This window comes from Sprattus sprattus (genome assembly GCF_963457725.1).
Source record: "Sprattus sprattus genome assembly, chromosome: 4".
Taxonomy (NCBI): domain Eukaryota; kingdom Metazoa; phylum Chordata; class Actinopteri; order Clupeiformes; family Clupeidae; genus Sprattus; species Sprattus sprattus.
In genome coordinates, this window is record NC_137923.1 from 2406094 (window position 1) to 2431512 (window position 25419).

General features: G+C 43.4%; 1 protein-coding gene across 1 annotated transcript; it reads left to right on the forward strand.

The window, feature by feature from the left end:
- The first annotated feature begins 2154 nt into the window (after nucleotides 1–2154).
- On the forward strand, nucleotides 2155–24762 carry cdh6 (cadherin 6). Its single transcript, XM_080837267.1, has 12 exons — nucleotides 2155–2251; nucleotides 12492–12815; nucleotides 14229–14523; nucleotides 14815–14934; nucleotides 16103–16276; nucleotides 16740–16927; nucleotides 17403–17650; nucleotides 19255–19391; nucleotides 19973–20094; nucleotides 21401–21518; nucleotides 21907–22158; nucleotides 23344–24762. The coding sequence occupies exons 2-12, from the start codon at nucleotides 12597–12599 to the stop codon at nucleotides 23880–23882; spliced, it is 2412 nt and encodes an 803-aa protein (XP_080693393.1). The 5' UTR covers nucleotides 2155–2251; nucleotides 12492–12596; the 3' UTR covers nucleotides 23883–24762.
- Nucleotides 24763–25419: the final 657 nt, after the last annotated feature.

Genomic DNA, 25419 nt, shown 5'->3' on the forward strand with positions numbered 1-25419 from the left:
CATCAGGCTGTTCAAACCCAGTCGGGGACGAGATCTGGACCACTTATTCATTCTCATCGCTGACTGCTCCTTGACTTTGTCTTGGGTGGTAGAAAGCATAAGCCTCAGCCAATATGCTGTTACTGATTTAAAGCGGATTATCGTTTGCTGTCCTAAGCTTTGGCGAATCCTCTAAAATATTCACATTGGCAGACCTGGATTAGCAAAAAAAAAGCCATTTTTACAAAAACATTGAAAACAGTTTATCTCATAGCAATTCAAAAGTTTCCTTCATAGACCCGCTGACTGCATTTCTGTAAGTGCTGCTCCATCCATAACAACTTCACGGTTATCAAGTTTATTTTACTAACATGGTCATACTTGACAACTACGCTTTCAGAAGTATTTTCCACTACAGGATACATTCAGTGCTGTGTATAGTTTGGCTGTTTCCCTGATATATGAAGAGTGTGGCCTCCTTCCTCGACACCCCTCATCACAACACGCCACTGAATGTTTATGGTTTTCATCACTTCACCACAGTAATCCCTTTTAAGACAAGGGCTTAGATAAGCCTCTGCAAAACAATAATAGAAATAGCTGGCCTATACAAAATTCTGAATTATTATTACATTGCCACCATCAATGGTTGTGTTAGACTATCTCTCTTTTCCCTTTTCGTATCAGTAAACACTGATGCCATCACTATGGCAATTCAGATGTTTATGGGAACCTATTTTCCTGCTGGTCAATCATCTGTGTGTCAACCCCTGTGACATTGTTAGTGCTGTTTACTACCCCATGTCTGTCTGTGTGTTGACGTGCCACTATGCACTGCGGTCAAATTCTGATGTTTTTTTTCCCCGTGCGTTTTGAGCTTTTCTGAATTTGCTCATGCTGAGCTGAGCGAGAATTTCTGCCTCATCAGCAGCGAAGCGGGATGTGCATCAGCCATGTCAGATACAACATTTAGGTCATGTTAGACTCGAACACAACACATCCACCGTGTGGCCGACTGTCATCTGCCACTCAGCACACGCTTTTTACAAGCACTATTGTCAGTATGAGTATGTGCCTCCAAACAGCTTTCGCAGGGCTGAGCTTGGCTGTATTTGGTATTTATGCTTCAATAATATTTACTTAAATCAGATGTGCGTGGCCATTAGCAGCCTAGGACTGAAGTCCTTAAAATGTCTCTGCTAGGAATATGCACTTAAATGTCAGCTGTACAATGGGTAGATTATTTTTATATATCTGATGCGGCCAGACATGACCCACTGACTCACGCTACCACCAGCACACTATTAGCCCTTGTGAAAGTTTGTCACACACTAAATACTACTGCACCCTAGTCACACACAACACGTCAGTTAATCACAAGCTCATTTAGGCTCCATCTAAACAGCTAAGTGATTAAAATGGCTGTCAACACACTGGAATGTTAATTTGGCTGACGGAATTTGTGTTGAGGTCAGCAGGGGGAAGCCTTTCTTCAGTCAAAGATTAACTAAATTGAGGTGGGAGACCAGCTGATTATTTTCTATCAAAGAAGTCTGCAAGGACCCCAGAGGTGAGTGAGACGACTAGACTGTACTGACTCCACCATTGGGGCCATCAATTACTGACTAGTGGTGAATCTTGTAATCATCAACCAGTGGACGAATGTGCATTCAAATTCCACTTAGTTTACCATGAGAGGGATCTTCCACTCAGTATGGTGAGTGGAGGAAACCTGAGTATGGAGACATGTTTCAGAACATTTTATATTCAATTAAGATGTTTAATTAAGGGATCATTTAATAATATAGGCTATTTGAATCTTGATTTTTTTTTTTTTTTTCAATTAAGGGATGACTTGAAACAATTAATTGTCACTAATAACAAATCTCAAAACAGTTATTTGCTATACTTGAAGTGCTAAATGCATCAACTAGTATGCTGGATGGTATTCTCATACATATTTCGCACATAAACAGTCAGGTGATAGCGCAGGAATATAAATTAAACAACAAGTAAACAACGACCCCTGTACCCCTCTGAACGTGACCACCTCAGTTAATTCCGTTAATGACACCCTTCGGTTACAGGGAGAGACGAATGACAGCCAATCAGAAGCACTGTCTGTTCGACTTCAGAAGCCTTCAATGAGGAGTGATGCCGTGGGAGGGGAGAGGGGGAAAGCAGCCCGCTAGGATTCAGTATTTGTGCAACATTCAACGGATACACATCCGCGCTCGGACTTTCTGCGAGCCTACTATCCCTAATAACGGTGGTGAGTGTCTGTTTTATTAACTTTTGGAGAATGTGCAGTGGTATTTGTTCCGTCGCAATGGATTTTAAATGCTTTTAAATGTTGAAATGCTTTACAATGTTTCAATGTTTCGAATCAAAACCACAAAATGAACGTAATATCATGACTTTTTGGGGGCGAAAAGATCGCCATGTAAACTGCCGTCCACTGTTTTAAACTATTTTATGCTTTGGAGAGTTTTGAGGAGAAAAGATTCTTCTTGACTGATATTTTGACTGATATGACGTCTCCTGCATATAGCCAACTGTAGGTTCTGCATTGTCTATGCATTTGGGCTCCATTTAGTCTAGGCAGTGTTATGCGAGTTAAAATTAAATGTATAGGTTACCCTTCTTATTGTCACTTCGTTTTAATAGACATCTTTCAGCCTACGTCCCGCCGCATTATTGGTTTGACACACCGCATGCTCGGGGATGGCATATTGTGCGTTTGTGTTTGACAGTGCCTCCACCCCAACAACCCACCTGTGTCCGCGAGAGTTTAAAGGTGAACTGTAATCATGGAATAATATTAAATAATGATTAGTCTTTCTTAGTATGGAATACTTTATTTTCTCATACCACTAGTCCACTGACGAATGGACTTAAAAAAGGAGGGAGAGAGGGTAACTTTAGAATTAATTATTTAACTTGCGCTCGCTCCACTTTTGTCATCACCGCTGGAACTACCTTTCAGAAGGAACTGTGAAAAGTAGTATTTTTGTAAGCACTTGAAGGCATTCAATTATTTCGACAGTTAAGTGGAATTGAAGTGGAAATGAAATACGTTAATGCATTCTGATTCTGTACACGGGAACAGCAGTAGACGGTATCTTTGGATACGCGTATAGTCATTAAATATAGAGTCTACAATTTGTCATGATTTAATCTGTGTTTTTTACCCTGATCTCTCTGTGTGGAGTTATTAACCCAATGTAGGCCAGAGTGAATGCAAAGGACACATGGTATCCTAACGAACTTTGTATGGTAATTAGGTCAATGTTCTCTTACACCTAAGCAACAATGGGCAATGGAACGGCATGTTAGTACAGCAAGACGGGAGAGAGAGGGATTACTGTGATAACTGGATGGATGCAATTAGATCTTACTCAAGAAGGTTTGGTTTATGGTAGTGTATTTACTGGTGGGGTATTAGTAGATTTTCAGGCATGATTTCAGGATGATTATCTGTGGCAAAGTTAATCCAACCCAAGATTATATAAAGTTTGCACTGAATGACAAATGATGTTTTCACACTAACACAGCAAATGAAATATGATTCAGATTGACTGAGGAATAGAAGAGGTGCACTAATGGCTGTACTATTCACTTGTTTTGTTCCTCTTGTCATGTAATGAGCCCTTTCTGTATTTTTCGATAATTTAATTCAATGTTTAAAAATGAAAAGGAAGCCAGCTGATGATCCACTCTGTTCTCAGCTAAACGTATCAAGAATGTTAAGGGGGGACGTTTGAGTTAGGATTTATTCAGTAACCAGCTGACATAGGTCAGATAAATGTGACCTGCTCTACTGCTTAATTGCAATGACCCTCAACTCCCTAGGTCAATCCAGTGTATGGCCTCTGACATTGGTCCTAAGTCCTGTTGCGTTTGAATTCTGCTCTTAGTGAAGGGATATGACATGTTTTCTTTCATTCACAAGAGGGCTTCCAGTGTTTACTGATACATCCTAATCTATTTATGAAAAATGGAGAATCAGAATGGTAACCATAACCTACTCAACTGTATTAAATCTGTAATTCCCAAAGAAAAACACAGATTACTCAAGATTTATACTGACAGAACCCTTAACTTTTGGGCTAGCAATTTCTGTGTAGTCTACTGTAAGATACTGGGTTTCCTGGATATTGGGATACTGATCTTATTGTACACAGATGTTTTTGTAACTGCACTTTACAGTGACTAGTAAGTATGTGCTGTCCTAAATTGAGTTAATTTAATGTAACATAGGGACATTATAAATGTAATACATGACAGAACTTGCACTTCTTCACCATATTCACACTTTGCGTTCTTAAACAGTATTGCCAAGCTGCTGCAAACGCTTGTAATGAAGGTGTGTAGAGTAAGTGAGACCCCGCGCAGAGGGTGTTATTTCTAATTAAATAAGCATATCAAAATTGAGATAAATGGGAGGTTTATCACATTTAATAAGTCTTACTACCCCAGAAGAAGTCTGAATTGTGATTGTTTTGTTAACCAGGTGAGAAGTAATCATTTGGTAAAATATATGAAACACGGCCACTGAGCCTTCGCATGTTGTTATACAATCATCTTGTGATATTAGAGGCCTTTCCAGGGGCCACCTCCCAAAGTCCTTTACTTACCATACAAGGGCACACCAGGGTAGTAAGATAGACTTTATAAGTGAAATTGCAATACTCCTCCTTATCCTCATCAGAAATGTTGAAAGATGTTACTTCATTTTAGCCCATGAGCCATGGGCAAATCTTCTGCCTTAAGGCTGTTTCTGTGTCTCTGCCTGAGTGAAAGATCACAAAGCCTGGCCACAGAGAATTACATGCAATGTTTAAAGCTTTTCTACATGATTCAGTAGAGCAGGTCACAACCAGGGTTAAGGATGCACAAATGTGGGTTTCATAATATGGAATGCTAACAAGCTAACAATGGGATAATTTGAAAAGGTAAGGCCAGCAAGGGTCTGCTCTGCCCTCTAGATGGGTAGCACTGCTGTGTAATGATGATCACATGTGTGGGAGGGAGAAGAGACGAAGAAAAGGAGTCGCTCTTATGAAAACATCTCTGCCGCAGCCTTGGTGGCCTACTGACACTGAAGCACTCCCTGAAGTCCAGTTTCTCTTGGCCGTGATATAGTGTGTTTTTGTTTAGCCTAAGGATTGGGCCATTTCCATATTTTTCTTGTGTTTGTCAGTGTCAGTGAATGTCAAGATCAGCCATATCCTCTTTTGTACATAATGGAGATTGAATCACAGGACCAGTTAACAAAAGAAAATGAAATGTCAGATTGTGTTGTGAATCCTATCCAGATGGTTTAGTTTGACCTTTCAGAGTGAAAGCGTTGTTATCTTGATGTAAAAATCCTCCAATATTAAGGTTTTAAGCAAACATGGTCAGAGGTATAGAATCAGATGAGTTCTGACACATTGAGGGTGTCTCAGCTTAAGTAGAAACATTCAAATCCTGACCACGAATCACAGGGCTTAAATAGTGAGGGGCCCCGTCAGTCCTGAACATGTCAAGATTACCGAACTAAGAACCCCAAATATGCAAGTGGTAATAATTCTGGAGACAAGTTAATGGTACTGTCAAGCTGTCTAGTTGTGCTAGACACATAAAAATGAACTATTAGCAGTGATATGCGGTCAGGGTGACTCTGACAGTTTCAACAGCTCCATTTGGCTTATAACTTTGTGTTTTTTATTTATGTTTGTTGTAGTGGTATGGAAAAGCAGGGACCAGAGCAACAACAACAAACACACACACACACACACACACACACACATATACGGGCCATTCTACCGAATTCGTGTAATATGCAGTCCCTCAACAATAAAAACTATTTACAAAACAATTAGGTATTTAGGCATAGATATTTAATTAGAAAATGTTATGGTCTATATAAACCCAATGCATTTCATGAGATAGTGATAAGCTAAATATATACAAAATCATCATTTATAGGGTACTTTCTATTGAGAAGTAGCTGTCCCCAACCCTGACATCTAAATTTCAATGCCTTTAAATAACACTTTTCAATTTTTTTAGATTTTTTTCAATGATTTAATTTCAAAGATCTTTATGATTGGGTTGAAACAGAACTTGGAATATTTAGATTTATTGTGGGTTTAATTTTTAAATCAATTTTCTATACTCAAAAAATCATGTCCCTAGTTTTCATGTCACTACCGAAACACAAGAGTTTTAGTCCATTGGCTGAGCCTGTGTTTTAGCCACGACTCTGCATTTTTGACCATGCAGTGACACTGCATCTCTGACCCTCATGGTTGAATGGTAAGTAGCTAAATCCCATAGTTTTCATATAAATGTGTTCCAAAGTCTGAAAATCGACGTGTAACCTTAAGAATTGTCACTACCGAAACGCATGTTTTCTTCAATTAAGTAAACCTTTTGGGGTTTCATGGAAAATCTTATGTTTGTATGTGTGTTCACCTCTTCAAAGATGTGTTTGCATGCCGTGTGCTTGTTAGAATTCTTTATTTATGCTTAAAGTTAGCTAGAATTGTCACTACCGAAACAGTCACTACCGAAACATATGGTAGTGACCTGATGATTTCAGTAGTGACAAAATGAAATGGTAAGTAGTTCAATCCCATCATTTTTAAATAAATGTGTTGTGTGGACTAAAGGGCGGCCCAGAGCACCTTTTGGAAGATTTTGGGAGAGAAATGAACATCCATCCAACAGTGCAGTCACTACCGAAACACTGGATGTCACTACCGAAACAGTGCAGCACTACCGAAACACAGGATGTTTTGTAAAAAATTAAGTATATTGAGTAATCAACTAAAATGTTATGATACTGATTGGATTAATGTATGTTCAATTTCATCAATTAACAACTCTGGAATCAATATGATCAGTATTTTGCATTTTACAAAGAAATATTGCACTTAGATTTTGATGAATTGTATAAATTGAACTTGAAAATTTGATAAAAAATTCATTTTTATGGATTTCATTGTGAAAACCTTCAAGAAATATTTGTAAAAATACTCTTCAGAGAAGGGAAGGAAACACAATCTGAACAGGTCAATAATAATACTTTTTTACTATAGTAAATGTGATGTTTCGGTAGTGACAATTTTTGGAAGAGGAAAAACATTCCAACACATTCTGAAAATACAATATAAAAATTGACTGTTCTTTTACTAGATAAGTGTACTTTAGATATGGTACAATATACATACGGACAAAGTTTTGGGAATAAAACATAAAAAAAATCAAAATATTTCCGACCTGACTTTGCACCAATTCGGTAGAATGGCCCATACACACACTCACAGACATACACACATAAACACACTCACAGACACACACACATACACACACGCAGTAACTCAGAGCCAGACACACGGGCATTTGCATTGCAATAGATGACTGCATTCCAAGAGTGTATTACAATGTGGAGGGGAAGGCAGTGACCTGTAGGCTCCTGCTGTGGTCTTTGCACAGCAACCGTAAAGCTGCTGTTCTCACGGCCTCCCCTCCCTCCCTCTCCACCTCCTACCTCTCTTTGCAGGAGTAAAGGCACAAACAAACACCCCATGAAATCAGACATGCGGTTAAAGAGGAAGCTGTCTCACCCTTATTCCCTAACAGAAACACAGACAGACAGACATACACAGCCACCCACAGGTTAGTAGCCTGAGAGTCAGCAGCAGTCCATGTCCCAGGTGCTAAAGCTAACGCCGTGCACTCAGTACCTACTGAGGATTGGCAGGATTAGAATCCATTGATTCAAGTGTCTGTTGGTTCTTGGATGAATGTATGTTTCAGCATTGATATCAGAATTTAATGGAGTGGATTTAGTAGACATGTTAGTGGAGTTGTGACCCGTTTCGCTCATCACATTGTCAGATTGGAAGTTGCTAAAATGGAATCGCAGTCACAACATTGTTTCCAGATCACACATTGGCCTCCTCCTCCGTTACATAATTAAGAGGTCCCATCTGGTGTGGGCAACACTCCCTGACAATAATTGTGTTGAGGCACAATACCCAGTCCATTCAGCAATAGGGGGACCAAATGAGAGATTGACATAAACGAGAGAGAGAGAGAGAGAGAGAGAGAGAGAGAGAGAGAGAGAGAGAGAGAGAGAGAGAAAGAAAGATGGAATGAACAAACAGAAGAAGAACGCGAACATTTGAAGCCATTATCTCTTCCTGTTCAGATTAAGGCACACATGTTGCTGAGAAGATTACAGTGGTGCTGGTGGTAGGGAAGGATGGGGGTGGGGTGGGCTGGGTTGTAGTGGGGTTACGCTCTCGTGCGACAGGCCTGGGATTATGTCCCATGGTGTGACAGTCTTCCACAGACACCATTATGCTAACATGCTGGAAAGGCTAGTGTTTGCTCAATGTGGTTTTTACACACCTTAACTCAAGTGAGACAGTGCAGCAGCAACATGGCCTTAAGTGACTGTTAAGGTGTTGCTGGCAGGCTTGTTCAGCTAGCGGAACAACAATTAGGACGAAACACCTATTTAGAATTAGGCAAATAAATCAATTTAGGCTATCAGCCAGGTCAAGAAGGTTTCAATCAAAGTGATACCACGGCACCCTTTCAAAATGTGCCGTCTAGACAGTCACTTCTTTTCCCCCACCCCACCTCCACAGACAGATCAATGCCTATTGATCACCCACTAACCCCTAAGGAATGACACTGAGTAGGCTGATTTGCTATCAGAAGCTCTCAGTGGAGGCAAAAAGATCCTAGGTCTCCTGGACTTCGCCCCCTAAATGTAATTTGCGCTCATCTAATCGTCAAGCCCTTTGCAAAAGCCTCACTTGCCTGCCTGGCTGAGAGGCCTGTCAGCAGAATGAAATGTTATCTGCTCGTGGGGATTTCAGCCTATTGAGTGCTTGTTAGCACTGGAGGTATTTCCAAATACTTTGGAATAAAAGTAAAATGTATGACAGTATAAAGTAAATATTCAAGAAAAAGAATGAACACCTAATGTGGTTAGTATACAGTATATTATGAAGCTCTCTCCATGAAATGAAGTTGCCCTTGATCTGACTGAAATGGGTGGGGGGGAAACACAGAGATAATTGTGTTCATGTCAGAGTGCATTTGGTCCAGTCGTTTTCAGTTAATGGAGGGTTTTCTGACCACCTTCTTCATTAAGCGCCTGAGGGGGACGCATGTCTGTGACACCGGCTCATATTAGCTTCCCAGCTCGCCTGTGCTTTTCCAGCGGCACGACTTGTTACCTGTCACCCTTCCCTTCTCCTCTCCCCTTCTCTATCTCACCCTCTCTCTCTCTCTCTTTCTCTCTTTCCCTCTCTCTACGGCCTGTGGCTGACATTCTCCTTCTCTCACTCCTAATTGCTCCCTTGGGATTTATAAGGACTGCCATGGCTGTCTGTGGTGTGTCGAGGGGGCATTCAGCAGAGCCCATGCTGAGCACATACACACACGCACACACACACACACACACACACGCACACACGCACACACACACACACACACACACACACACACACACACACACACACACACGCACACACACCTCCTTCCTCCCCACACCACCCACCTACCACACTCCCCATGTCCTCCACAGGTGTCTCCGCTCCACGTCCTCCTACCGCCTGTCAGCTTGCGTCACCCTTCTCCCCCCCCCCCCCCCCCCCCCCACTGCTCCCCTCCACCTCCTCCTGCTCCCTTTCTCCTTTATCCCCTCAGTCTCCAGTCCCTCCGTGCCCGAAAAGGGGACTGTGTCTTTGAGGCAAAAAAGAAACAAAACAAGGCAAGAGAACAAGTGTAGTTCCAAGGACAGACAAGATGCTAGGCTGGGTCCTCTGAAAATAACAGTGTTTCATTGTGAGATGAAGAAGAGAGGCCGCTCTAGTTAATTTGTCACTCTTTGTGTTTGCGGAGGCTGCGACAAAATATGGAGCTTTTCATTGGAAAGCTCAAAGCTCTGTCTTCTGTGCCTACGCCTCGTCGGCCATATCCTCTCAAGTACCAGAAACAAACACTTTAAGGTCAGATAAACAAACATTGCCCCTGTCAAATGTCTTGAGGACTCGCAGATGAAAGGTGGTTGTTTCATACAGAGCTCCCCCACGGCAAAAAAAATCAAAGCATTTTACATGGAGTGACATTTCGTTGTGGAATTATTTTTGGGGAATTATTCAGACATCACAGGCACATCGTAGCATGAAATCCCTGTGTCACACTGAGTTTTTTTTATTTATTTATATTTTTATTTTTTTATTTATCACTATGCGTGTGGGCAGCGGGGGATCATGCAGCCCGCCCCCTGACTTCTCTCACACAGCGGGCGGACTCGCAAATGAACTAGCAGACATTTCGCGGCCCAAAACTCCGCTTATCCCCTCTGACACACCGTGTGACAAAGCGACTTCATTTTCAGTCGACTTCCCCCTCTGCACGACTCTGTCAGGAGATCCTCCAGGTCAACTTGCTGTGAAAAAAAATGTCCTAGTGATCTCGGATGGTGTAAGCTGTCGATGAACAAGGGACTGGCCTCCTGAAAGCTGTAAAGAACACTTAAGACGATTAGATGTATGCTTCCATGCACCCTTTGAACATACTTGTAAACCCACGTGGTGCTTTCAGGCTCATTGATGTGACAGCAAATCAATACGCCCCAGTGTCTACCGTTATCATATGCAATTAAGGTCAATTCATAAGGCTCGACCTAATGGAAGTGAATGGCTTGCACTATAAGGGGGCAAGCCTGACAGTTTTGTGATCGTGGCTTGTGTGAATCAAAGAGATGTTTTTGAGTCAGCTCACCATGGCTGGTTGTTCCGCAGTGGCTTAAAATCAGTGACTCTCCCCCACATCATCCACTGCTGCTGTCACGCAGGCAATGTCGACCTCTGGCATTTTCACACTGATGAAAGAATACATGCAAATGTCACCAGCAACACTGTTAATCATGAAAACCACAGGCATTTTTTTCAATGTGATGCAAGGAATGAGAGAGAGAGAGAGAGAGAGAGAGAGAAAAAAAAAAAACATAACCATGCCCTTGCCCCAAAGCCCACCCACCCACCCCCCCTTCCCCTACCTCTATCAGCAATCACATTTGCAATTTGCCGCTTGGGGAAGAGGCAAAGGGAGCAAGGCCAGGCTGTTGCTGGAAGACATGGAGGCATGGAGACAGATGTGGAAGCAGGAGGTGCAGCTGATGTCTGATTACCAAGAGTTACGGAAACTGTGTTTCCTTTTCAGTGTTTTTCACTTCAAATCAAGGCAGCCTTGCCACAGTAATGTCCTGCAAGTAATTATGATCGTGAACTATGAATCATCGGTTTGATCACTCCCCTTAATATTTTCACAGCAGCAGAGCAGTTGATGTGGATTTGTATTTCCCAGTATTGTGCTATGTATTCGGTTTTAAAGAGCATATGCGCTGTTGCTGTTTTAATAACATCCCTGAATTTAATGGTAGTCTTGCTTGTCAGAACAGAAGGGTGCACTGTAGCCTGCAGAATTGTTTCGAAATGAACTCCCTTTCTGTAGTGACAGCAGAGGCAATCACTTAGACTAGTGTTGCTTACAGCCGGTGTGTGAGGATGTATTCATAGATATGTTTCATTATCTCTAGAAGTTCATTTTCAAGTGAATCAGAATCACTGATTATTCTGTCAGAATCTTCTTTCTAGCAGACAAATAATCTATTTCAGAGGTGGGAAGGCAGATGTGGGTTTAACAGGTACAGTCCCTTTTTGAGGAGGAGAGAAGCTTTGGAGCAGCTGTGCATGATTTTATTGCAAGATGTCTGGCCTTGATTTCACATGTGTGTGTGCCATTTTGTATGTTTCATGCCTTTCTACCTCATCTTTCTACCTTCTTCACTCATTCTGCACTAAGGTGAATGGGTTGAATGTAACCGCTGCCGCTGCTCCCATCTTGTTTTTGCCATGTGTGTCTCCAACCCACTTAAATAGGTCACATGGTACCCTGCAATCCCACAGTCTGTGATGTGTGTGTGTGTGTGTGTGTGCGGTTAATTTCAGAGGAAATGAAAGGCAGCCTCATTTTCATAAATTCTTTCAAATGCTAAAGCCTTTTGTAGTGTGCCTCTCCATTCCCGGTCCTAAGAGAAGGAAATGAGGACAATTACCAGCTCTATTGCCACAATACACATTACAGGCTCATTACATATCACATGGCGGTTATCCAGAGGGGGTGGTTGAATTCGGAAAACTAAATCTTGAGGGGAACATACTGTATGCTAAAAAGAAAACACAATGAGGTTCTAGGACCCAATGGATGCCTGAACAGACTGAATCCTAAACACCTTCTGATGAGCCCGTGCAACTAATTCATTACTACCTTCAACGCAAACGCAGTGGAGCACAACACAGAATACAACACCCACAATTTCACACCCACAAAAACTAAACCTCTTCCAGACTAGCAGGAATGGAATGGGACTTGTTGTGGTATTATCTCCCTATTAAAAGCCAACCCTCGATGTCTTTTGTTCATTCTTCCCATAGGTACACCAAACCTAGCAACTCATCTGTCGAACTATGAGCTTGCCAAAGATCAACAGCCTCAACAGATAAGATCCCCCAGGCAGCTGTGTGCTAACTCCACTCAAAATGAGGACTTACCCCGTGCTCTTGCTGTGGGCCTTGGCATCCCTGGGCGAGGAAGCCATGGTCTTATTCCGAGGCTCTGGAGGAGCAGCAGGGAAGGAAATGGACCGACACAAATCAAAACATGGAGTGCCTCTCAGGCGAGCCAAACGTGGCTGGATGTGGAACCAGTTCTTTTTGCAGGAGGAGTACACTGGAGCGGACAACCTCTATATAGGAAAGGTACGGTTTACAGTGAATTTGGCCTTCATGAGGGTTTCATGCTGTCTTTTACCTAGATGTGCTTGATCTCTGATTGGCAGTCATGTAAGGTGTGACTTCAGTGTGACTTGACAAAAGGGTGTGACTCGCAGTGTAAGAATCCTTTAGAGGCCTAGCAGAACCTTTAACAGGTGTGAAGAGCAGTGGTGCATATATAACCTCATTTAAAAAATGTTAAAGTAACTTTTGCCATTAAATATATACTTCAGTAACAGATGAGAAGCCCCCTCTCTCACACTCAAAAAACTGTTGCAAGTAGAGTGCAATTTATTAGGTACTTCAATAAATGTTATAGAGTAAATGTAGCATTTTACTGCCGACCTCCAGATGAGAATCCGAGCGTTTGGATCCAGATCAATTATATTAATGCTCTCAGTCGGCAGAGACGAGCCAGACATGTTGGGAAATCTGCTGGATACCTGACAACTGTGCGTTAATCTACTCTTAAATCTTTACAAAAAAAAAGAGTTGAAGGATAATAACCATGGGTACAGCAAGACTGTGGATGTGGTGTGTAGTAGTTCTCCCAGGCAGAGAGACGAAAGAAGAGAGTAGCGAAGAAAGGGAAGGAAGAAAAATCCCAAGTTCTCTTTCAGTTCGAATCAGCATCAAAAACAAATGAAAGAGAAATTCCTATTCAGGACACAGCGATGTGGCTTGGCTCGTGATCACAGCTGTCTGTCTTCAGAGTGTTCATTTATTTATATAGAAAAGCTTTTGAGTTTGACTTTTGCTGCAACACACTGACAGATGGTTATCGAGAGTCTTTCAATGAAATATTTTTTAAACACAGTGTGAAAAGCTGCCATTATTTGTGTGTCTGAATAGTAACACAACAGTCCATCACCCATCAGTGAGTATTTACCCTTGAGGAGCTGTGATGTGCAGGAATTTGAGCAATTACAAGATTTTTCTTTTTTATCACAGGCACGCTTGTGATCTTTTTCCTCTTCGTTTATCAGAAATACCAATGGTGTGAATGTAGTTCCTTTTTAGGTGTCAATGTGGTAGAGGAAGTTAATTAATCCTTATTTTTGGGGAAACAGGAAATGCTTGCAAATGTAAGTGAGGAAAGCCTTTTTGTCATTATGTGTACATTTGATCCTCATAAGCAATCAAAATCAGTTGCCTTGAACATCCTGCCTTTTGTCGTAGCGCAACATGCAATCAATCAAGTCAACATTACTTTAATAGGAAATTACTTTTTTTTATCACCTGGCTTCTCATTTAGCACCTGTGAATGGCATTCAGCAAAAATGTGTTTCTGCTGGGTGTGACATGAACATGAGAAGTATGGGAGCGCATTCCATGTTTCCTACCTTACTGCCTCTTTGAAGACACGTGTGAATGTCACCTTCTTCTTTTTATCAACAGCTACACTCAGACGCGGATAGGGAGGATGGGAAAGTGAGATACGTGCTCAGCGGGGAAGGAGCGGGGACCATTTTCGTCATCAACGAGAACTCGGGTGACCTGCACGTGACGCGGAGTCTGGACCGTGAGTCCAAGCCCAGCTACTTGCTGAAAGCCCAGGCTGTGAACAGGCAAACCGGCTACCCGCTGGAGCCAGAGACAGAATTCATCGTGAAAGTTCACGACATCAACGACAACGAGCCAACGTTCCCCAAGGAGGTCTACACCGCCACCGTTCCTGAGAGGTCAAATGCCGGTAAACACAGCTTAGTGCCGACTTTAATATGTGAGGTCAGAACATCGGGCACCCTCTTTTCTGAACTGTAGTTGATGGAGAGAATAAACAGCCTGGTGTCTAAAAAAAAATGTCTTTGGCTGATAGCATGTTTAAATATTTTAGTACAGGTAATATCTACTCAAAGAAGTAAGATGGATGAAAAGCAAACACTTTGGTCAAAGATGGTTCACGTTGTTTGTCTTGGTCCTGGGGAGGGCGTTTTAGAAAAGCCACGAAACACGCTCACCCTTTTTGTTTTGCTTCTCACAGGCACATCGGTGACCCAGGTAATAGCCGAGGACGCAGACGATGAGATGTTCGGAATGGCGGCGAAGCTGGTGTACAGCATCAGTCAGGGTCACCCATATTTCTCAGTCGAGCCATCCACAGGTCAGTGTCATTTCATTCCCTTCAGTCAACTGTGGAAATAACCAGGGTGAAGAGGGCAAGTCATAGTCGGCCTAAAGCTGCCATTATCTTCCAGGCTCAGTTTTTTTTTTTTTTTTTTTGCCCTAGTAAAAAAAATATAAAATAATAATAATAACAGCTAGTGAATTTAATCATTCCTAATGTGCACTCTGGAACATCTCCCATTGAGGTCTTTGTTTAAACAAGAGAGAGAGGGAAACACAAAAGCCCCCCATGCAGATTACCAGGCAGCTTAACACTGATATGGTTTATCCCAGATGCAACATGGGTGGTGATGTCTGTATCACACCAGAGGACATGAAATCCTAAGAGCTCGAGACTGCATAAAAGCTCTCTCTGTGTGTGTGTGTGTGTGTGTGTGTTAGTGTGTGTGTGTGTGTGTGTGTGTGTGTGTGTGTGTGTGTGTGTATGTTTATCAGCCACAGTGGGTGATCTGGAAACATTTGTGCCATTCAAAAGAAATATCTGCTCCAGGGTTACTCTGTGGATTGAAGGACGGATGTGAAATGGTACTAGACCAACTAGTTGCGGTGTTGCTGGCCTCAGTGCTAAAATATGTATACCTCCATGTTAGGCAACCATACACTGGTGATTGAACATGGCAGACATTCAGCATACACTGGTGTTTTGTTTTGGTTGAGTCGTGTCATCCAAGACGCAACTGTACATTCAGTCGTCTCACCTTGCAGCACATTACCCGCCACCTGTATTTACTTGTGCTGACAGCTATCTTTCGATTGGCTACTGATATCTATCAGAAACAAGCTGACTGTGTGCCCTATGTATTGTCCTCAAGAAGTCACTACGGGGCTTGAACGCCAACAGGGACACGGGTTCGAATCCGACCCGCGGTCATTTCCCGAGCCCCCTCCCCACCTCTTCTCTCCATCTTATTTCCTGTTCTTACCTTCACTGTCCTAACTGATAAAAGGCAAAAAGCCCAAAAACAGATCTTAAAAATATAATAGAAATAAAAAATAAGCAACTACGGAGCCTCAGCTCACATGGAATTGTGACTGTCCCTTTCTACAAGAGCTCTCATCTCTTCTGATGTAGGGGGATATGCCAGCGTTGAAGTATAAGTTGAAGTAAATATTATAGCTTTCGCTTGTTTTGTTTTTCCCTTCAGGCATCATCAGGACAGCCCTTGGGCCCTCTGACATGGACAGGGAACAGCGGGAGCACTACCAGGTGGTGATCGAGGCCAAGGACATGGGTGGCTCTAGGGGAGGCCTCACAGGAAGCACTATAGTCAACATTACGCTCACTGATGTGAATGACAACCCTCCTCGGTTCATCAAAAGTAAGAACTTCCATTGTTATGCGCTGTTATGTTTGTAGAAATAGTCGTGAGCACATATCTGAACCTGCGATGCTGAAATTCAGTGGTGCCAGCCGAAATGAAATGAAGTGAAATGATTCCAAACAGAAATGGCACAATAAGCTTCGCAAAGTGCAGAAGGTCGGTGTGATAATCCCGATTCAGACTGAGGAGAGGGACTCAGCTCTTTAATTCCCTCCATTTCGGCAGCTTCCGCTCCGGAGCAGCAGTAACAAAATAAAGCATGGCAGTTCAGTCCCCTGGATGCAGGCATTAGGGGCTTGATGCCTTTAAGCCCTTTCTCTAATATTACAGCTGGCAAATCTGTGTGAAGTTATGGAAACTAGTGAAGCATCCTCTAATATCAGCCGCCCCCCTGGTGTCTGCCCCCACCCCCCCCTCGCAGCAAGAGCTTATGTGTCTGTGTGCTTGTCTCCGTCCGCAGGTATCTATTCGTTCAGTACCCAGGAGTCCACAGAGACAGGCACTCCTATTGGCAGGATTAAGGCGGTGGATGCCGATATTGGCATAAACGCTGAGATGGACTACAGCATCACCGGTGGAGACGGACAGGATATGTTTGATGTCACAACCGACAGGGTCACCCAAGAAGGGGTCCTCACTGTTAAAAAGGTGAACTTCCCCTGGGGTTTCTGAGCCTGTGTTATTTTGCAGCATCAATACCATGTCAGATCTTTTCATTCATTTTTTTATTTATGACTAGTATCCTAATGAGGCACAGTAGAGGCCTCCTCTCTCGTTCCTTTCGCTGAGCAGGGTTGTTGTGTGTAAACGCCAGTGTTGGGCAAGTTACTGAAAATGAGTACTTAGTTGCAGTTACTAGTTACTTCTTTTAAAGGTAATTGAATTAATTCCCAGTTACTGTATATCAAAAGTAATTAGTTACTAGGGAAAGTAACTTTTAAGTTACTTTTATATCTGCGTCTAATGTAATGAATATGAACAGTACCTAACAGTCAAACACAATAAACATATTTTTTTAAACAACAGGGCAACATGCCTATTACTTAGTAACGCGCTACTCCCAACACTGTTAAACGCAAGCTTACACCGTGGTCGTGTTGTGTTTGTCCTTTTTTGGTTGTAGCCCCTTGATTACGAGAAGAAGAAATCCTATGACCTGAAGATCCAGGTGCAGAATCCACGACCTCTGGTGGACCTGCGCTTGCCGTCTGTGAGCACGGCCACCGTGCGCGTCAGCGTAGAGGACGTGGACGAGCCGCCAGTGTTCGAGCGCTTCACCTACATCATGGAGATGAAGGAGAACGCCGCTGTGGGCTCAGCCGCTGGCTCCGTCAGTGCCATGGACCCTGACATCCAACACAGCCCTGTCAGGTCAGCCTCATATTTCAGTGTCCAACTTCTTCTCTTTATCTCCCTTATACACACATACATACATACATACATACATACATACATACATACATACATACATACATACATACATACATACATACATACACACACACACACACACACACACACACACACATACATACATACATACATACATACATACATACATACATACATACATACATACATACATACATACATACATACATACATACATACATACACACATACACACATACACACATACACACACACACACACACACACACACACACACACACACACACACACACATCCGTACATCCGTACATCCGTACATACGTACATACGTACATACGTACATACGTACATACATACATACATACATACATACATACATACATTCATACATACATACATACATACATACATAAGCATGCATGCATACATACATACATACATACATACATACATACATACATACATACATTCATACATACATACATACATACATACATACATACATACATACATACATACTGTACATACATACATACATACATACATACATACATACATACATACGCATGCATGCATACATACATACATACATACATACATACATACATACATACATACATACATACATACATACTGTACATGCCTACATACATACATACGCATGCATGCATACATACATACATACATACATACATACATACATACATACATACATACATACATACATACATACGCATGCATGCATACATACATACATACATACATACATACATACATACATACATATATATGTACACACACACACACATTATAGGCTACACACACACACACACACACACACACACATTCATTCTGAAGACATTGCAATTAAAATAATGAAGCAGACATGCCTCGTAATCTTTATGGACCTCATTGGGAGCATCCTCTAAACCTATTGACGAATACAAATGAAGAACGCTCGACTAGCTCGCTCACTCTTTTAATACCCGCGTCCTCCGCTCCCCCCACAGGCACTTCTCATGCAGGTAATTGTAATAGATAGCCATTATCAAAGCAAATGAGCACATTATCAGAGTCCCGTTCTCGCTGAAGATCAAGCTGATTTGCGTGCCTCTCCATCTCATCCCATCGCTGCCTCTCCCCCAGGAGTGGCAGGGTAAATAGGGGACGAGGGAAGGAGGGCAATTAGAGGTCCCTCTTCTGACTGGGAACAGGACCTTGGGGCATGTAATTACCAGAGTCATCAGAGGCAGAACAACTAACACTGCCGCTCTCCAAACACCAGGAGGCCAATTAGGAAATTGAACAATCCCTGTGAATGATTGCATGTGTGTGAAAGCAAGAGATAGAGAGAGAGAGACAGAGAGAGAGAGAGAGAAAAAGAGAGAATGAGAGAAAGGGGATTGACAGCCAGCTACAAAGGACAGAAAGGAGCTGTCTGGTTTCCAGCCGTCTTTAATGCCCTATGTGTTTTGTCACAGCGCCTCCTTTGTTGCTGTCTATTCAGCAGACTTATTAATGTGACAATGTGTGTTCTGTAAATGTCCAATGAGTAATCGGGGGGTAACTTCGTTTTTTTTCAGATACGCCATTGATCGACGCACAGATCCAGATCGGCTTTTTAATGTGCATTCAGGGAACGGGTCGGTATACCTACTGAGGCCTCTTGACCGGGAGGAATCGGCCTGGCACAACATCTCTGTTGTTGCCACTGAGTTCAGTGAGTGTCTCTATAATGTAAAGCAAACCTAGTCCAGTGAGGCGAAGCATCCTGTGAGATTAAATCACAAGTGAGAGTTAACCACTATTTTTGTTTGTATGCTTTTGTATGCTGCATTTATTTGGTGATATTTTTTCATCAGTGATGACAAGAAATTATTAATAAAGTTACAGTTAGACATGGTGCTAAAAGCTAGCCACTTTGAAAGTCATCCCCTTCCTCTAGTACTTTCCCCCAGTGTCTCTCCTACTACACACAGTGTGTCAGCACTGACACGTCTTGGGTATGCAGATAACAGGCACATCATGTCTTGATTGCGGATTTTTACTATAAGTGTCTGAGTCTGAGGCAGTCAATGAGACTGGAGTGTCTCCTCTATTGACATCCCGCTAATTGTGGGGAAAGTGCTGTCAGATATCACATGAATTTAATTAAGCTTTTGCTGGGAATAGGAGAAATCTACAGTTTGCTTCTTCAATGGGCTTAGTTGTTAGAGTTATACAGTAATACAGTGCTTGGCAATTACAGAAAAAACACACGCAAGCATATTTGATCTAACAGCAGTCCTTGTCTTTCTCCAGACAATCCAGGGAAAACGAGTCGTGTTCCAGTGTTCATCCGTGTCTTGGATGTCAACGACAACGCTCCCACCCTGGCCTCATTCTACGAGACGTTCGTCTGTGAAAATGCAAAGTCCGGCCAGGTACGTTTTACTCAGTCCCGTCACTGCGCCGCACTCTGACAGCACTCAGCTAGCCGTGTCAGTCACAGAGGGGGGGAATTAAACCGTATCTGTGGTCGGATCAGGAGGAACTAGACGTGTCCATTAAAACCCCACTCCGATCAGGTTTTGCCCTCCGCCACTGGCCGTTAAAATAACACCCACACAGAGATGCACAGGTAGATAGGAAATGGCGATGAGGATCCCCCCCCCCTCACCTCCTCCTGGGGCCCGCCTTCCATGAATTGGCCTTGCAGACCTTCGCTTGTCAAGACAGTCTGTCAAGAGGGATGACAGTGGTTGTCAGCCATCCAAACCCACTTTCTGATAACACTCCAGCTGCCGTGGCCTTCGTCCCTGGCCTATTGTCCATCATTGTACATCTCATCCCAGCCGCCCACTTGCACTTTCCACAGCCGGCCTTTTTAATGCCATGCCATACTGCTCAAAGCACCCACGCCCCTGGTAGCTGGAGTTAAACACAGAGCACATATTTCAGCCCTGCCATAACTCCAAATGCCTTTCAAAGCTGTTTACTTGGGTACTGGTGTGTGTGTGTGGGGGGGGGGGCAGCACAGAATGTTGGCTTTTGGACAGGCTGTTTAATTTTTCATCTCAGTCATGAGCCACCATTTAGTATGAGGCTGCTTTTGTTGTTGACATCCAAGTCCTTTCTCTGGCATTGTTTACTACATGTGGCACCCAAAAGTAATTAATAAGCTAATTATGTTCTCCCTAATGAACAGTCCTACATGTTGAAGTGAGGTTGAGAAAGTCATTCGTTAAATAGGCTGGCTCACTGTTTGCTTCTCTCCTCATAGAGACCCACAAATCAGCTTTGCGATGATTAGCCTTTATTTTAGAACTTTTGAAGTGGTAAATGGAAAGGTGGACTTTACGTGTCTCACACAAGAGGAAGCTTTTTCCAGTTAATTGTGTCTTCTCTCTCATTACTCTCATGGATGGAAAGTCTAATTTTTAACTCAATCTCTACTGTTCCCACTCATGTGGGGTAGAGGTTAAAGTTATTAGGCTGCTTTAATAAGTGCAGCATATGAGAGCAGGAAAGTGTCTGTTGAATTCGTCATGCGTGAAATGCTCCTGAATTGTGGCACTTTCAAATTCGAGTGCAACCCAGTTTTAAATTACTTCTTTTGCCCGCCAGATGAATGGATTTTACCTAGTCTTGACTGTCATTTACCAACCATGTCCTTCTTCAGTATCATTCAAAGACACAAAAGTGAATTGGGCCTTTTGAATTGATTGTCCTGTGGCTTTTCTCTTGCAGAAAATTCAGACCATCACGGCGGTGGATGCTGATGATCCTGGAGGTGGTCATCGGTTCTTCTTCACACTGGCCCCAGAGAGTTTAGTGAGACCCAACTTCACTCTGAAAGACAACCAAGGTAGTCCCTGCCTGAGCTCATCCCCCCCCGATGCCCAGTCTCTCCATAGCATTTTTTTTATTTTTTTAAGGGCCACACTTCGCTGAATATGTAATTTTGTGTCATTGTGGGCAATACTGAATATTATTGGGCTGTTAAGTTAAAACGGAACAAATTTCTGACCCCAACCAGATGTTTATATTCACTGCCTTTGTGGAGGCAGCATGTTTCTTAGGCTTTAGGAGAGCTGAGCAAATTAAAAACATTTGTTTTTAACATGTTTTGCCCTTGTTTTTTCTTTAGCTGAGCACTCTTTAAAATCCACAAATACACAGGTCTGATTATAGATCAGCCCAGCAAACATTTACAAGATCTTCGCTAACGTTTTTTAAAACTCCTGCTTTTTCAGATAACACGGCGTCCATCTTCGCCCGCCGCAGCGGCTACCGGCGGCTACAGCAAAGCTCTTTCAGTCTCGCCGTGGTCATCTCCGACGGCGACTACCCCATGCAGAGCAGCACGGGCACGCTCACGGTGCGGGTGTGCACGTGCGACCTTGAGGGCAACATGGAAATGTGCAACACCGAGGCCCTGTCTGGCGCCGCCGGTCTCAGCACCGGCGCTCTCGTGGCCATCCTGCTGTGCGTCATCATCCTTCTCCGTAAGTGTGGCCAGCATCAGCACCACCCCTGCCTCCAGAGCGCATCTCTCCATCTGTCTCGCCCTAGCCTGCGGCGAGCTGAAGGGGGGGTGCGCTAAAGGTCATGGCAGCTGCTGTTTACCTGTATCTGTTTTCATCAAGCACTTGCTTTACTGAAAAATGCTCCTGAAGTCTCTACATCTGTGCGGTTCAGTGGATTTCCAGCACCAGCTCTCCATCTTTTAGAGCGTTTTTCTTTTCCGCAGTGACATTTTGTGCCCCAGCCTGTACAAACATTTATGTTTTAATCATACAAGCCGCATAGCTGGTGATACAATCTATGAAAAGGTCTCGGGTCGTTTCCGTAGTCACAATGGTTTGACTAATGAATATTTGATTGTGACAGGAAGGTGTGAATCATTGCAGTGAGGAATGATGCAATTAGTGCGGCGTATTATTGGCCTCGTATCAGGCCTATGTGTCAGGACCATGAAAGTTAATGCGCGTGTTCACATTGTGCTAATGCATGTGTTCCTGGAGGTAATTGATGTGTAACGAGCACAAGCCCCTTTTTTTCTCCTGAAGGAAAGGCCAGTGCAGGCAGCCAGACACGGTGGTGTCGTTAGCGCTGGGGCTCAGGGCACGTGTGAAGCGCCCCACTGCGGGGGGTAGCGCCACATACAGGAAGGGAGCCGGGCGCGCACATCAAACAGCCTGTCACACAGGGACCGCTTTCATACACAGCATTCATTTCCCTTGTTCTCTTGCCAGTTGTTTGTTTGTTGTTGTTCTCTTGCCAGTCTTTCGATCGACTGATGAAAATGCGTGGGTTACCTGGGTTGCAAATAGATAGCTTTGCCTAAAAATGTTTCTAAAAAGAATCAGTGTGCATGGATAAGAATGTCTATCTGTCTGCCTGTCTGTCTGTCTATTGTCTATCTATCTTTCTGTCTTCTGTCTATCTATCTATCTATCTGGCTGTCTTCTATCTATCTATCTATCTATCTATCTATCTATCTATATATATATATATATATATATATATATAGCTATCTATCTATTTATCTTTCTATCTATCTTTCTGTCTGTCTGTGTATTCTTCCATCATCCCCCCAATCGCCCCTCTCCATTTCCACCGCCTTCCCTGTGTTGTCACCTCTGCACGTCTGATATCTGTGTGGTGTGTCTCCTGTGCTCCCCCTGCAGTGATCGTGGTGCTCTTCGCCGCCATGAAGCGCCAGAAGAAGAAGGAGCCTCTGATCATCTCCAAGGAGGACGTGCGCGACAACGTGGTGAGCTACAACGACGAGGGCGGCGGAGAGGAGGACACGCAGGCCTTCGACATCGGCGCCCTGCGCCACCCGGAGGTGATGGAGGAGGGCGGCAAGCAGCGGCGGGACATCATGCCATCCGAGACGCTCTACCCGCCGCCGCCACTGAGAAGGAGCGCGGGCACAGCAGCGCAGGGCATGCCGCCAACGCGGGACAACGCCGACGTGCGGGACTTCATCAACCAGCGGGTGCTGGATAACGACTGCAACCCCACGGCGCCCCCGTACGACTCGCTGGCCACCTACGCCTACGAGGGCACCGGCTCGGTGGCCGAGTCGCTCAGCTCCCTGGGCTCGGCGTCCTCGGAGGGCGAGGGGAGGGAGCAGGACTACAACTACCTCAGTGAGTGGGGGCCGCGCTTCCGCAAGCTCGCCGACATGTACGGGGGCGGGGACAGCGACAGGGACTCCTGAGACACCCAGAGCGCTCACTGAGAAATAAGAAGGAAAACGAATCAAATGGAAACAAAAAAACAGAACCTGTGTTTCTGTGAAGGAGAGTGGAATATGCAGCCTGAGTTTTTTTTCGTTTTGTTGTTGTTGTATTTTTCTTTAAAACAAAAGTGCCCTTTCTGATCTCCCTCCTTTATGTGACTTGTGCTGAATATGTCTCTTTCTCTCTCTCTCTCTCTCTCTCTCTCTCTCTCTCTCTCTCTCTCTCTCTCTCTCTCTCTCTCTCTCTCTCTCTCTGTCTCTCTCTCTTTCTCTCTTTCTCCCTCTCTCTTTCTCTCTCTGTGAGGGGCAGGGAGTGGCATCATGCAGCCCAGTTTGTTTCTAATTGTTGTGCCAGGCAGACACTGAAGAGAAAGTGGACTTCCCTTATGAAGGGGATCAAAGGAGAAAAAACTTTCCTTATAAAAAACTCTTGTGCTCCTCACATTATTTTGCAGTCTCTACCAATAGACACACTGCATCTATTGGAGGGATATTGCCCAGTGATACAGGTTGACATCGGTCCACTTCTTCAAAATATCCATTTTTAGGAAGTCAAATACAGTATTATCTTCAAACAACGATTAAAGTATTGGGGAATGTCTTTAACTTGGTGCAGATTTCTCGTGCTGTCACAGACATGATTTTACAGGCGGATAAACAGTCCTTTCTCTTCTTCTGAACGTCTTTCGTCGTTAATTATGAGAAGGTGCTACGTCAGCATTACTTCATCCTTTGAGTGGAAACATGAGGACCAAGTTATACTCGATGAATGTTTCTCAGCTTTGATGGTGTGTGGACTTTTTTTGTGACAGATCTCATGCAACGCTCAAAAGATGTTGAGTCGAAATTTACGTCCAATGATGTTCAGTACACGTACATGGTTTGATCTCCTGTGTGCTGTCATCGGAGGACCTTTCTTTTTGTTTCAACCCCAAATGGTGGTGAGAAGTCTTACGTGTGCTTATGTTTATTTCAGTGAACCCACACTTAGCACTATAAGCACTACACAATGCCACAGGTGAGATAGCCTATCAAAAAAATCAATTTGTGAAAATGTTTGTTTTAGTGAACTTATCCAGAGTATTATACTTTGAAGTCGAAAGGTGGATTTACACACCCTCGATGCTTTCATTGGTTGTGCCACCAGGAGCTGAAACTTGAGATGGCATTTATCTGTGTTTAGTGAAACACCCCCAGGACATTTCATTTCTTCTCATGGGGCAGATGTTAACTGGCTACAGGTTGCTTTTAGCCCCAGTCCCATGCTTGGAGAAGTGTGTGTGTGTGTGTGTGCTTATGCGTTTTATGACACTGCGAGTGTAGGCTTTGAGGTAAAGTAATGTTACAGTAATGGGAGTATGTGGTAGATCACGGTTGCTTTGTGGTTCTATGATCCAGTGCTTTGTTCGCAGTGACTTGGGGAAACTCTGTGTACTACTTTGCTTTCTACCTTGTCAGATTTTGTACCAAATATTTATAAAGACACGTTATTACAGTAATATCCATGATGTCCATT

Coding starts and splice junctions, on each gene's coding strand:
- cdh6 (XM_080837267.1), top strand. CDS start 12,597: ATGAGGACTTACCCCGTGCTCTTGCTGTGGGCCTTGGCATCCCTGGGC. Junction 17,651..19,254: donor ATCCAACACAGCCCTGTCAG/GTCAGCCTCATA, acceptor GTTTTTTTTCAG/ATACGCCATTGATCGACGCA. Junction 21,519..21,906: donor CACTCTGAAAGACAACCAAG/GTAGTCCCTGCC, acceptor CTGCTTTTTCAG/ATAACACGGCGTCCATCTTC.